A 13829-nucleotide genomic window follows, 5' to 3' on the forward strand; every position below is an offset into this window, starting at 1 on the left:
GGCATCATGCTGGAGTTGGCGGAAATGGCGGAGGATGATCCTTTGAATGCGGAGGCTGGTGGGGTACTAAGTGAGGACAAGGGGGACCCTATCATGTTTCTGGGAGGGAGGAGAAGGCGTGAGGGCGGATGCGCGGGAGATGGGCCAGACACGGTTGAGGGCCCTGTCAACTACCTTGGGTGGAAAACCTCGGTTAAGGAAGAAGGAGGATATGTCAGAGGAACTGTTTTTGAAGGTAGCATCATCAGAACAGATGCAATGGAGGCGAAGGAACTGAGAGAATGGGAGTCCTTACAGGAAGCGGGGTGTGAGGAGCTGTAGTTGAGATAGCTGTGGGAGTTGGTAGGCTTGTAATGGATATTGGTGAACAGTCTATCGCCAGAGATTGAGACAGAGAGGTCAAGGAAGGGAGGGCAAGTGTCAGAGATGGACCATGTGAAAATGATGGAGGGGTAGAGATTGGAAGCAAAATTAATAAATTTTTCCAAGCCCAGATGAGAGCATGAAGCAGCACCGAAGTAATCATCGATGTACCGGAGAAAGAGTTGTGGAAGGGGGCCGGAGTAGGACTGGAACAAGGAATGTTCCACATACCCCATAAAGAGACAGGCATAGCTGGGGCCCATGCGGGTACCCATAGCCACACCTTTTATTTGGAGGTAGTGAGAGGAGTTAAAGGAGAAATTGTTCAGTGTGAGAACAAGTTCAGCCAGACGGAGGAGAGTAGTGGTGGATGGGGATTGTTCGGGCCTCTGTTCGAGGAAGGAGCTAAGGGCCCTCAGACCATCCTGGTGGGGGATGGAGGTGTAGAGGGATTGGACGTCCATGGTGAAGAGGAAGCGGTTGGGGCCAGGGAACTGGAAATTGTTGATGTGACGTAAGGTGTCAGAGGAATCACGGATGCAGGTGGGAAGGGACTGGACAATGGAAGAGAGAAGGGAGTCAAGATAACGAGAAATGAGTTCCGTGGGGCAGGAGCAGGCTGACACAATCGGTCTACCGGGACAGTTCTGTTTGTGGATTTTGGGTAGGAGGTAGAAGCGGGCCATCCGAGGTTGGACGACTATCAGGTTGGAAGCTGTGGGAGGAAGACCTCCAGAGGAGATGAGGTCATTGACAGTCCTGGAAACAATGGCTTGATGTTCAGTGATGGGATCATGATCCAGGGAGAGGTAGGAGGAAGTGTCTGCGAGTTGACGCTCAGCCTCCGCGAGGTAGAGGTTTTTTCCACCGATGCTGCCAGACCTGCTGTGTTTTTCCAGGCAATTTTCTTTTTGTTTTGGATTTCCAGCATCTGCAGTTTTTTGTTTTTATGTTCATTTGGAGAGCTGGTGCAGGCATGATGGGCCAAATGGCCTCCTTCTGCACCGTAACAATTCTATGATTCTGATTCAATGCCAGTGGAATCTGGAGCTCTCTTCCTCAAAAATGTTGCTGAGAGTCCATTGAAAATTTCAAACTCGATATGGTTGGATTTTTGTCAGGTGAGGATGTTCAGGGATATGGAGCTAAGGCAGATAGGTGGAGTTAAAATGCAGATCAGCCATAAAGGGCAGAACAGATTTGGGCTGAGTGGCCTCCCCCCCTTTTCATGTTTCCTATGTTGCCACACATGCGCAGTGATGTAACTCTCTGTTGCCCTCTCCATAGGCTTCCATAATGTCTGGAAGTGAGCTGACTTTGGGGATTGAAGATCATCCGTCACAATCAATAAACCAGTCAGCATTGGAAAAGCTCCAGCAAGAGGCCTCACTGGACTCTAGTGAGAGCCAGGGTGAGTGCCCAGCAGTACCTGCTCTGCTGGGGAAGGACAAAAGATTGGAGCTGAAGAAGATTAAAGAGGAGATTAAGGAAATAAAATCACCCATTCCTGTTGAATTACACAAGGTGAGTCTCCATACCTAGCACCATCCAACATTTCACCTGTAATCTGGGGGGCACAGGGTGGCTGATTGTGGAGCAGGCTGGAGAGTGAGTGTGTGTGAAATGTCAGCAAGAAACTCTTCCACCATTTTTATCAAGGGTCACAGTGCAGATGCAAAGTAAACCCCATGACTCCATCCAGCGAAGACCCCTCAATATCAAGAGATGCACATCAACCCTGAATGAAACTGTCACATTGTGTGCAAGTTGTAACAGGCTGTTTGAGGAGGGCACCAACCATGTGTGAGGTGCCCTGTGTACCATCTCAATGCCCTCATCAATGGGCTCAGATTCACAGGAGGAGGAGGTTAGTCTTTGCCTGACCAGAAGAAGCTGAACAATCAGGGCTGGTGATATGAGACAGAAACACAAGCCTCTGAGAAAGGTGTATAGTCAGGTCTGATTGCAGGTAGGTGTGTGCGTGTGGTGTGTTTGTGTGTGTATGTGTGTGTAATTGCCCTTGAGAAGGTGGTGGTGAGCTGCCTTCTTGAACCGCTGCAGTCCATGTGGTGTAGGTACACCCACAGTGCTGTTAGGAATGGAATTCCAGGAATTTGACCCAGTGACAATGAAGGAGCGGCGATATATTTCCAAGTCAGGATGGTGTGTGGCTTGGAGGGGAACTTGCAGGTAGTCGTGTTCCCATGCATCTGCTGCCCTTGCCCTTCTAGACAGCAGGCACTGCATGTTTAGAAGGTGTTGTCAAAAGAGATTTGCTGAGTGGCTTTAATGCCTCTTGTAGATGGCACACACTGCTGCCACTGTCCGTTAGTGGTGGAGGGAGTGAATGTTGAAGGTGGTGAATGGGGTGCCGATCAAGTGGGCTGTCTTAGGTTCGATCTTCTTGAGTTTGTGTGTGGTTTGTGTGTGTCTTAAAAAAAACAGAAAATGCTGGAAAACACTCAGCAGGTCAAGCAACGTTTGTGGAGAGATAAACAGAGGGCGGAATCATCCCAGATTTGTGATATGTTCAATAGTGGACAGGGAAAAAGAACATTTTACCCATCGGCCACAATGGCAGCTTTTCATGCTGTTTTGTTCCAATCCTGTCTTGATAATTATGCATTCCCAGGAAAAATGCTGCTTCCTTGGTGGGTGGACTCTCATTTGCCCGCCACACCATCACCTCACCACTTCATCACACCAGGTGCCACATTTAAAGTGTAGCCACGCGCGCACCTCTCAGCGCTTCCAGCCCAGGACTGCTGCACAGAAGACATGGCCCTGAAAGGCAAGCAGACTACAGCCCCCGGGATTAGCGATGTGTCCCTCGAGCGCCTTTTGGATGCTGTGCAGGCTGCTGTGATGTCCTCTACCCCCACTCTGGCCGCAGGAGGGGCAGCAACATCACCACTGCAGCTTGGTAGGCGATGGCAGTGGTGTTCGATGCCAATGCTGCACAGAAGAAGTTGGTCACCCAATGCAGATAGAGGATGAATGATCTCATCCGTGCAGCCAGGGTATGGCAACCATCTCATCACTCTAAACTCACACACTCAAGTCCATCACACATTCACTGGCATCTCACTCACTGCCAGCTCAAGGGACATCACCCATTCTCATACATAGCCTCACATCTCCATTTGGCCTCATTTCCTCTGGGAACTGCCTCCCCAGCCCTCACCATTTTGAGGCCAATGGCACAGATTAACAAGTGCCCCCACACACACCCTTGGATACCCTCCTTCCCCAGTACAGCCCTCATCCTGCAGCCACTTCCCTTGCTTGCCTGAGGCCACATCTCCCCCTTCCCCAAGTAAGCCCTAGCCCTGCAGCCATTGAAATGCCACCCCCACCTTACGGCTGCTCTGGTAGGTAGAGACCTGCCTGTGATCCCCCCTAAAAGTAATGTGGTGCTGTCTATGAAGCCTGGCACTGATGACCATGATTGCTGCCCGAAGCAAGGTAGGCAAACAAACCTCAAAGTCCCGAGTGAAGTGCAGCTCACCAGGTGCATGTCACTTATGTACTGTTGTGAAACGTGTCAGCGTACAATCATGATATGCAGATGTATTATAATGAGGTTCCCAGCATCTGACGTGTGTGTGCTCGTGTGCAAGTGTGTGTGTATGTGAATGTGTGTGCGTGTGAATAACTATTGTGCGTATGTGTGAGTGAATGTGTTCTCCAGTATTTTGGCTGAGACCAAGCATGCATTTCTAACCAACTGACACTGGGTGGGAGTATAGTCAGCTGTGAGCCCCAGAGTAAACTTGGGCTTTTGTGTGAGGATGTGTTTAACACAGTGATTCATTAAAGGCAATATTAAAGCTTCAATGTAATGTATGCATTTGACGCTGAAGATTGACTTGATTATTTACCTCATCATCTGACATCATTACTGGACTCAGATTACCTGAAAAGTGATTATTTTGCTTTTTAAAATTGGTTTAGCATCTAAAAATGGAGAAAGGCATATAAAACAGACTGGTAACATATTTAAACATAACAAGATGGAGGGCCAACTATCCAGAAGTAGCTTATGCATGCTCCATTGCTGCATCGAGCTGTTTGTAAAATAATTCCAGAGTTTTTCACTTGCTCGATTCTGTCCGGAGATCTGATTCCAAGCGTTAAGGCCAACTCCAGGCGTTGAGGTCGATTCCAGGCGTTGAGGTGGAATCCAGGCGTTGAGGTCGACTCCCGGCACTGTGGTCGATTCCAGATGTTGAGGTTGACTCCAGGCATTAAGGTCGATTCCAGATGTTGAGGTCGATTCCAGGCATTGAGGTCGACTCCGGGCGCTGAGGTCGACTCCGGGCGCTGAGGTCGACTCCGGGCGCTGAGGTCGACTCCGGGCGCTGAGGTCGACTCCGGGCGCTGAGGTCGACTCCGGGCGTTGAGGTGGACTCCAGGCGTTGAGGTGGACTCCAGATGTTGAGGTGGACTCCGGGTGTTGAGGTGGAATCCAGGCGCTGATGTCAATTCCAGGTGCTGCGGTCGACTCCAGGCATTGAGGTCGACTCCAGGGGCAGGATTTTGACCACGTCAGGCGGACTTGGCAGGGGTGGTCAGGAATCCGACCGGAGCTTGCGATTGGGGCCCGACCATGACCTCACTGGCCAATTAAGGTCCGCCCAGCGTGGAGTGCAGCTGGTCACTGGCCGGGAAGGGCCGAGCAGGATCGGGGGCCTGTCAGCCACCTAGTCCAATGGTGACCCAGCGGCCTGTTTAAAAATGACCATGGCAGCCCCAGAAAGGCTGCCAGTGAAGGGCGTCTGTCTGCCGTTGTAAGGATGGACCCGAATGCAGCAGCGGATGCCAGGCGAGAGGGCAGGTGGGCCGGGCACTCTGTCCCCTGTTTTTCCGATGCTGCCCTCCTGGAGGAGGTGGCTGCCAGAAGGGCAGCCTTGACCCAAGAGATGGGAGGAGGAGGCCACTGCCCCTCACAATGAGGTAGCAGCCCAGGTGAGCAGCCACAACATGGTGTGGCACACCTGGGTGCAGTGCTGGAAGCGCTTCAGTGATGGTATGGGTCAGTGTGTTGAAGTGTTAAGGTCTGGCCAACCCCCATGGAGCTCAGGGGTGTTAGAGTCTGATTGCCAATTGGCATTGATGCCCGAGCTGGCCAAGGGGCTGAGCCCTGGTTGCTTTGACTGAGTCCTTGCGCCTTGAGGGCCATGACTCGGATGTGCCCTGCAAGATGCTCCTCAGCTGGGGTTGGCCAGGCTGCAATGACAATGCAGGCACAGAGTGGACTAATCAATGCTCCTCTGTCCTTTCAGGAGAAGACATCCCATAACAATATTGAGAGGCTGTGGATTGGTGGAGGATCGCCACACCTCCTCATTCTTTCCAGATACAAGCAGGAGGCCTTGAAGCTCAAGAGCTGCCATGCACCTTGGTCAACCGGAGATGCTGGGGTGTCAGACAAAGGTAAGAGCGCAGTGCACTGAGGTGAGAGTTTCGGCTTGTGGAACCATTCTAGTGCAGTCTCTTCATTGATGGGAAGCTCGAACCTGGAGACCCCAGTGATCATTGAAAGACACTGGCACCATGATGCAGATCTCCTTGGTCTCACCAGGGTGCCTTGCATTCACAGTGACAGTGTGATGACTTTAATGACATGTTTTTCTTCTCCCTTAGATCTGCCACCAATCAGCCAATTGCAGGACCTCCAGGAGCTACCCCTGACACCGGAGGACCACCATGCTCCCCAAGCACCTGCGTCACACCCACTATCAAGCAGGTACCAGCACAGATACCAGCGCCTCAGTGGGCATTAGTTTATCGGTTAGTATATCAGTGCACATTGGTGAGGGCACTTCACACTCGCTTGAGGCGCAGGCGGAGGCAGATAGTGCCCAGGGCACCAGCAGTCGGAGGACAGCTGGAGACCAGGAATGTGCTCTGTTGGTGGCTGATGATGGGCCTGTGGAGTCATCCCTGAGGCAGCAGATGCTGGAAGTCCAGCAGGGTTTGCAGGAGGGTCTGGCGGAGATACATGGGAGAATGTGTGCCATGGTCTCCAATGTGGAGGAGTCCCTGTGGAGCATGAACAATGCAGTGACCCTCATGGCCGAGTGCACTGCCTCCTCCATGGAGAGACTGGCGACTGTCATGGAGAGGCTCCCCCAGGAGCTGACTCATGGGTTTCTGGGGTTGCACTCAGATTTGCAATCCCTCTCACAGGCAATGACCTCAGGTGGTCAGTGTCAGTGTGGGAGATGGATTGGACACCCAGTATCCCAGCTCGGTGCCCATCCATCAATGGTGAGCAGGGAGGCCCAAAGCGACCTGATACTGGCGCACGAGTTGTCTGTCGTCTCTATGGGCTCCTCTCAGGGCGCTCTGGATGACGGCAGCAGCTCCTCTGCCCCTCTGCCAGTGACCATGGCATCTGATGAGGCTGCGGCAACTGGAGAGATGCCAGCCATGGAACTGGCCACTCCCTCCCAGGTGAGGCCAGTACAGGCTCCACAGGCCAGAGGACGACCGCCAACATCATTAAGGCCAACAGGACAGCGGAGTGAGCAGGCTGTCTCCAATGCCGGTCCCAGTGAGGGGGGAGCACCAAGACGTAGCACCCATAAATGTAAGTTTAAAGCACCTTAAGCACAAGAGGGACTGGTCACAGGTGATCTTTTGTTCTCCCATTTTGTTTTCCTTTTTTTAATGGTGTGACCATCAACACCAGATATTGTTCTCTTCAATACTATGTGAGTTCCAACATTAAATTACATTTGCTTTTGTGTTATTGGCCTGAGTATGCTTCGTTTGTTTTGCAGGTGCAGGGTACACCAGTATGTAATGCTGGATGTAGGTGGCTCGAAACTTTATTGCACAGCCACTGAGTGGATCTTGGGGGCCAAGGAAAGGGTCATTTCTACAACCCAGGATAGAGACAGCAGCCCTGGCATGAGGTGGTAGTTCTTATTTGCCAGCCTAGCTGAAGGAGCATTGGATCAAGGAGTTTCTGGTCTCCTTGCCTCCCTGGAGGTTACCGAGGTCTGGATCCATGCCCACAGCATTCTCCTCACCATGCTCCTCTTCTGACTCACTACTGGACTCATCCTCTGTGGCCTGAGCAGCTGCCTCAAGATCCTGTTCCTCCAGTGGGTCCCCCCTTGCCAGTGCCAGATTGTGGAGAGCACAGCATGCGACCACTATCAGTGACACCCACTCTGGGGGGTATTGCAGTGTGCCCCCTGAGCTGCCTAGGCATCAGAAGTGAATCTTGTTCTCTGTATCACTGTCCTTGTGGAGACATGGCACCTGTTGTACCACTGCTCAGCCTCTGTTCTTGGGTGGTGGAGAGGTGTCATGAGCCACCTTCTGAGGGGATAGCCCTTGTCACCCAGCAACCATCCATCCAGCTGGGCTGGAGCACTGAAGAGTCCCGGCACCTGGGAGTGTCTGAGGATGTAGGAATGGAAGCCCTTCCTGTTGACGAAGGCACTGGGCTCACCTGCTGGCGCCTTGGTGGCCACATGTGTACAGTCTATTGCACCCTGGACACGGGGGAACCCAGCAATCGCTGCAAAGCCTCTGGCTTGCTCTGCCTGACTGGCCTCGTCTGTATGGAAATGAATGAAAGTCAATACCCGCCTGAACAGAGTGTCTGTCACAAGCTTGACACAACTAAGGACAGCTGATTGGGAGACACCACACAGATCCCCCACTGAGCCCTGGAAGGAGCCGGCGGCATAGAAGTTGAGGGCCACTGTGACCCTCACAGCAACTGGCATGAGGTGTCCACCCACACGGTCGGAGATGATCTCAGGCCTAATTATCTGGCAAATGGAGGTCACAGTCGCCCTGGAGAGACAGAGCCTCCTTCGGCATTGCACCTCAGACATATTGAGGTAGCTGCATCACTGCCTGTAAACCCTGGCAGCAGGATAATGGCATCTTCTGCAGCCCCTTCCACCTTGGACTGCCTACTGACCCTGCCCACCCTGTGTCTGCGCCTCTCCTCCCACAGGTCCCTCCCCTGGAAGCTGCATTGGGACATCTGGCCTCCTCTCTCTTCTGCCCCTCTCTTCCTCCTCAGAGGAGGTGCCTCCGGCAGAGACCACAATCCCTATTACCAGGGTAACAGAAGGCTGTCTGATACCAGGAAGGGTCCACATGGTCCAAATCCTCAGGAGGCCTTGAGAACACCAATGAGTCCGGAAATGAAGCCTGGAAGTGTTAAGAACAAAGCCCTGATCAGAGATTAAGCTGACAAATACCAATAAGCCGCCAGCAGCAAGTTATCTCCAAAACTCCTCTCTACTCACATTGACAATGCTGCTGACACTTTTTATCCTGCCCCTGGATGAGGTTTTGCAAATTGTGGCCTGCCGAAAAATCACACGGGCAATGTTAAATCGCCATTCATTTGGTTGTCAAGGGCCTTAATTAGCCTGGTAGTTAATGCAGAGCGCGCTCCCGCGCACACCCGCCAAGTGAAATATCGCGCAAGTGCGTGATGACATAAGGACACTCGCCCGACGTCATCACATGTCACTTTCCCCTTGAGTAGGTTGGGCGCGCACCTGCCCGCTCAGTGAAAAATTCTGCCCCAGGTGTTGAGGTCGATTCCAGGCATTGACCTCCTCAGTGTGAAGAGAAACCTCCTGATATCAGTCCTGAAACTTTAGTTTTAAAGCAGTGACTCCTTGTCCTACTCCCTATTGTTCAAAGCTTTGCTCCAGGTTAACGATCCCCTCATCATTTAGCATTGAATACACAGAAAAGATCAGGATGGATTATGTTTACTTCCTTAAAACATTAGATTCCTTTCAGTAAAAACATTCTTTCTCTCAGATCACAATCCACAAGACGTCCGAGAATGAGGACTTTGGTTTCAGTATCTCTGATGGGCTTTTGGAGAAAGGGGTTTATGTCAACTTGATACGGCCCAATGGCCCTGCTGATGGCAGTGGGCTTCAGCCCTATGACCGGATATTGCAGGTAAGAAAGAAAAATGTGCATTTACATAGCACCTCTCACTACCTCAGGATGTCCCAAAGCTCTTTACTACCAATGGAGTAATTGTGATATGTAATCAATGTTTTCATGCAAGAAGCATAGGTGCAGGAGTAGGCCATTCAGCCCCCCAGGCTTGTTCCACCATTCAAATAGATTGGGAATTTTCTGTATTTTAACACCATTTACCAGCACAACACCCCCCCCCCCCCGCCGACCTTTGGTTCCATACCCTTACATAATACAAATCTAACAATCTCGAATTTAAAATTTTCAGCCAATTCCCAGCCTTGACAGCTTTTTGGAGCAGATGGTTCCAGGTTTCCACTAGCCTTTGTATGAATCAGTGCTTCCCAGCATCACCCCTGAATGGCTTAGCTATAATTTTAAGGTCATGCCCCCTTGTTCTGGACTTTCCAATCAGAGGAAACATCTCCCCTCTCAAATCCTTTCATCATCTTAAGCACCTCTGTCTTCCAAACACAAGGAAACAAACATCGAGTCAGTGCAACTTGCCCTCATAATTTAACCCTTCATAATTTTGCCCTTGAAATCAGGCCATGGGATCTTTTCCATCCACCTGGGAGGGCAGTCAGGACCTCAGTTTGGCATCTCACCTGGAAGGTAGCTGCTCTGACAGTGCAGCACATCCTCAGTACCACACTGAAGTGTCAGCCAGGACTTAGTGAGACTTGAACCCTTGGCTACGCTACTCAGGGGCAGGAATGCTGCCCACTGAGCCACAATGGATCCCAAGGTGACACCACTCTTGGATAGAAAACACTTTTTTGAGAATGGTGCAGGGATAAATTGCTCGGTTGCTCAGTCGGTGAGTACGGTGCTCAGTATTGTATTGCACCATGCAGCCAGGAAGGCTTCAGGATAATCGGGTCTGGTCCACAGTAGGAGTGTTGCATTGTTTCAGCACTCTTGGGCCTGTTAGAGTTAAAATCACACCGGGGTCTCAGCTCCCAGTAGCTGCTCAGTGACCTGAGCTGGAAAATTAGCATGTCTGGCAGCCAGCATCGACCAATGCCAATCATGGTGGAACAGCTGGCTAACACACATCATCCTTGTCAACCTATCAGGAATGGAAGCTTAAGCAAGGTACCGGTGCTCAGGTCCTGTGGCTCCCTCATGAGGAGAGCAAAGAAAGGCGTGAACAAAGTGAAATATTTCCCTAGATTTTTGACTCAGCGGAAGGTGGTGGGGGGCCATTGGCGTCTGTGTGGTGAAGATACTCCCATGATGCAGTTAGGTAAAAGCCAGGATTTTGACCCGGCGACAACGAAGGAATAGAGATTTATGTCTAGGTCCAATGGTACATGACTTGGCCATGCCCTTCTTTGCGGTAGAGGTCATGGGGCTGCATGGCAGGTTGCGGTAGAGGTTATTGTGCGGCATGGCAGGTTGCGGTAGAGGTTATTGTGCGGCATGGCAGGTTGCGGTAGAGGTTATTGGGCTGCATGGCAGGTTGCGGTAGAGGTTATTGGGCTGCATGGCAGGTTGCGGTAGAGGTTATTGGGCTGCATGGTGGGTTGCGGTAGAGGTTATTGGGCTGCATGGCAGGTTGTGGTAGAGGTTATTGGGCTACATGGCGGGTTGCGGTAGAGGTCATTGGGCTGCATGGCAGGTTGCGGTAGAGATCATTGGGCTACATGGCGGGTTGCGGTAGAGGTCATTGGGCTGCATGGCAGGTTGCGGTAGAGGTCATTGGGTTGCATGGTGGGTTGCGGTAGAGGTCTTTGGGTTGCATGGCGGGTTGCGGTAGAGGTCATTGGGCTGCATGGCAGGTTGCCGTAGAAGTCATTGGGTGGCATGGCGGGTTGCTGTAGAGGCCATTGGGCGGCACGGCGGGTTGCGGTAGAAGTCATTGGGTTGCATGGCGGGTTGCGGTAGAGGTCATTGGGTTGCATGGCAGGTTGCGGTAGAGGCCATTGGGCGGCATGGTGGGTTGCGGTAGAGGTCATTGGGCTGCAAGGTGGGTTGCGGTAGAGGTCATTGGGCAGCATGGCGGGTTGCAGTTGCGGTAGAGGTCATTGGGCTGCATGGCGGGTTGCAGTAGAGGTCTTCGGGCTGCATGGCGGGTTGTGGTAGAGGTCATGGGGCTGCAAGGCTGGTTGCGGTAGAGGTCATGGGGCTGCATGGCAGGTTGCGGTAGAGGTCATGGGGCTGCATGGCGGGTTGCGGTAGAAGTCATGGGGCTGCATGGCGGGTTGCGGTAGAGGTCATGGGGCTGCATGGCGGGTTGCGGTAGAGGTCATGGGGCTGCATGGCGGGTTGCTGCAATGAGTCCTGGAGACACAAGAAACTGCAGCCACATTGTGGCTGGAGATTGTCTTGGATGGTGCAAGAGGGCTGAGATACTTTTTCAGGGAGGAGTAGATCAGCATTTGAACAGGAGGGAAGTACAATACCATGGGGAGAGAGCAGGACAGTGGGATTAGCTAACAGCACTGTGGGTGTACCTACAGCGGTTCAAGAAGGTGGCTCACCACCACCTTCTCAAGGGCAATTAGGGATGGGCAACAAATGCTGGTCTAGCCAGCGATGCCCACATCCTGTGAAAGAATTTTTAAAAACTATTGCATGCATGCTGACTGCCTGAATATTTTTGCTAGTCGCAGTAATTAGTGTAAAAGACTTGTGGCAACATTTATTACCATTTACATTTAAAATTTGGAATAACGACCTGACAATTTTGTTTCAGTCAGTAGGTTAAGGGGAGATTTAACAGAGGCATTCCAAATTATGAGTTTTGATAGAGTAGATAGGGAGAAATTGTTTCCATTGTCAGTATGTTTGGTAACCTAGGGCATTGATTTCAGACAATTGGGAAAAGAATTGGGAGGAATTAGGAGATTTTCTTTAAATAGTGAGTTATGATCTGGAATGCAAGGCTGGTGAAAGCGGATTCAATGGTAACTTTCAAAAGGGAATTAGATAAATACTTGAAAAGGAACTTGTTGTATACTTATTTCAAAGAACCAGCACAGGACAAATGGCCTCTTCCTGTGCTGTGAGCCTTCACCTCAGTCGTTCAGTTTGCCCTCCTGCCATTCGCTGATAAAACATCAACTGAAGTTCTGAAAAAAAAATCCAACTTTTAATAGGGGAGCGGCCCAATAAAATGTTAATGTTCTTCCATTTACAGGTGAATCACATCAGGACAAGGGACTTTGACTGTTGCCTGACGGTACCTCTTATCTCAGAATCGGGGGATAGACTGGACCTAGTGGTCAGCCGGAATCCTCTGGCTCTGACTACACGCACCAGATCCGAAGACTGTGAGGGTTCGCGGAATAGCCACCGCTTCTTGCAGCGGGCGGAGTACAGGGACACCAGGAAGAACACGAGGTCACTGTGAGTGAGAGAGATGGATCCAGCCCCCTGCTGCGAGAAAATTTCCAAAGGTGCTACCCTCTTTTCCAATTGCACAGTAGCCGACTGCTGTCACTATAGCGCACTTGGCGATCCCAGTCGCAGCTGAACTGCTCGTTATGGAAGGAGCTAAAGAATTCCACCAATTGTCCACCTTCCTTAGGAGTCACCAACTGTCCAGCATTATCCTGGAGTTTCCAGGAATTAAAGAATAATCACCATCATTCTCAGAACAGTCAGAGGGACATTTAAAAAAATGTTTATTAGCTCTAAATTATTGGAGATGGAGTAAAAAGTTGTTTGACCACGCAGAGCAGTTGCAGACAGCTACATGAAACCCCCAAGAATGTGTTAGCCAGAGTTGGCAATCCCAACTCTCCCCTTCCTCTGTAGCTCCACCATTGATTTCATAATAACAGGAATCTTACTTTTATTTTAACTGCTTTTATTCTAACATATGTTTCCACCAACCACCAACCCTTCAAATTATTTCTTCCCAAGAAGCACTTTGAGAAAATGTATTTTTTTTTCTGCTTAGATATTTAAGTACATCAGGTGATGTACTTCCTGATAACTGAGTAGGCCTCATTCCCTCAGACGAAGATTTTTGGTCAGTTCTCAGGGAGGATGGATTATAAGGCAGTATAGAGTATGGAGGGAAGTAAACAAGTGACTTAATAGAGTCAATTTTACCTTCACAGGATGGTAATAGCCTTGAAATAGGGTTAGTAAACTTACGGCCTCATTAATACTGACAACTGAGGCCAGTGACATTTTGAAAGTGGCATTCTGCTGGGCAGCCAAAGTGTTTGCCTGAACCAAGCGGATCAGCATTTTCCCCATGCAAATCAAGACCCTTGTTTGGATTCAATTGTAATTTTAAGGATACCTGGCCAGAACTTGTGATGCCAACACTCCACCTGCCTGTACTGCCGACCAGTCAGGATATTTAATGTGGAGTCTGAAAGAGCACCCCTGCTCCAACTGAGTCCACACCAACATTGCAGCTATCTACCGCCCCAGCCTCGCACCCACTGCCCACCTGCCAACCATTTTAGGGTTCTCCCCCCAAACCACACCGCCCCCACCCCCCCCCCCCCCACCACCCAAAT

At 50.9% G+C, this 13829-nt stretch overlaps 1 protein-coding gene across 1 annotated transcript in view; it reads left to right on the forward strand.

Moving 5' to 3' along the window:
* The window catches only part of grip2b (glutamate receptor interacting protein 2b), a 178830-nt gene extending 165621 nt beyond the window's left edge, over positions 1-13209 (forward strand). The window contains exons 21-23 of the mRNA XM_041191848.1: positions 1651-1887; positions 9175-9321; positions 12491-13209. Of these exons, the coding sequence (XP_041047782.1) occupies positions 1651-1887; positions 9175-9321; positions 12491-12703 (597 nt within the window). The 3' untranslated portion in view covers positions 12704-13209. The remainder of the gene's footprint in view (positions 1-1650; positions 1888-9174; positions 9322-12490) is intronic.
* The last annotated feature ends 620 nt before the right edge of the window (positions 13210-13829 follow it).

This window comes from Carcharodon carcharias, chromosome 7, assembly GCF_017639515.1.
Source record: "Carcharodon carcharias isolate sCarCar2 chromosome 7, sCarCar2.pri, whole genome shotgun sequence".
NCBI classification, from domain to species: Eukaryota; Metazoa; Chordata; class Chondrichthyes; order Lamniformes; family Lamnidae; genus Carcharodon; species Carcharodon carcharias.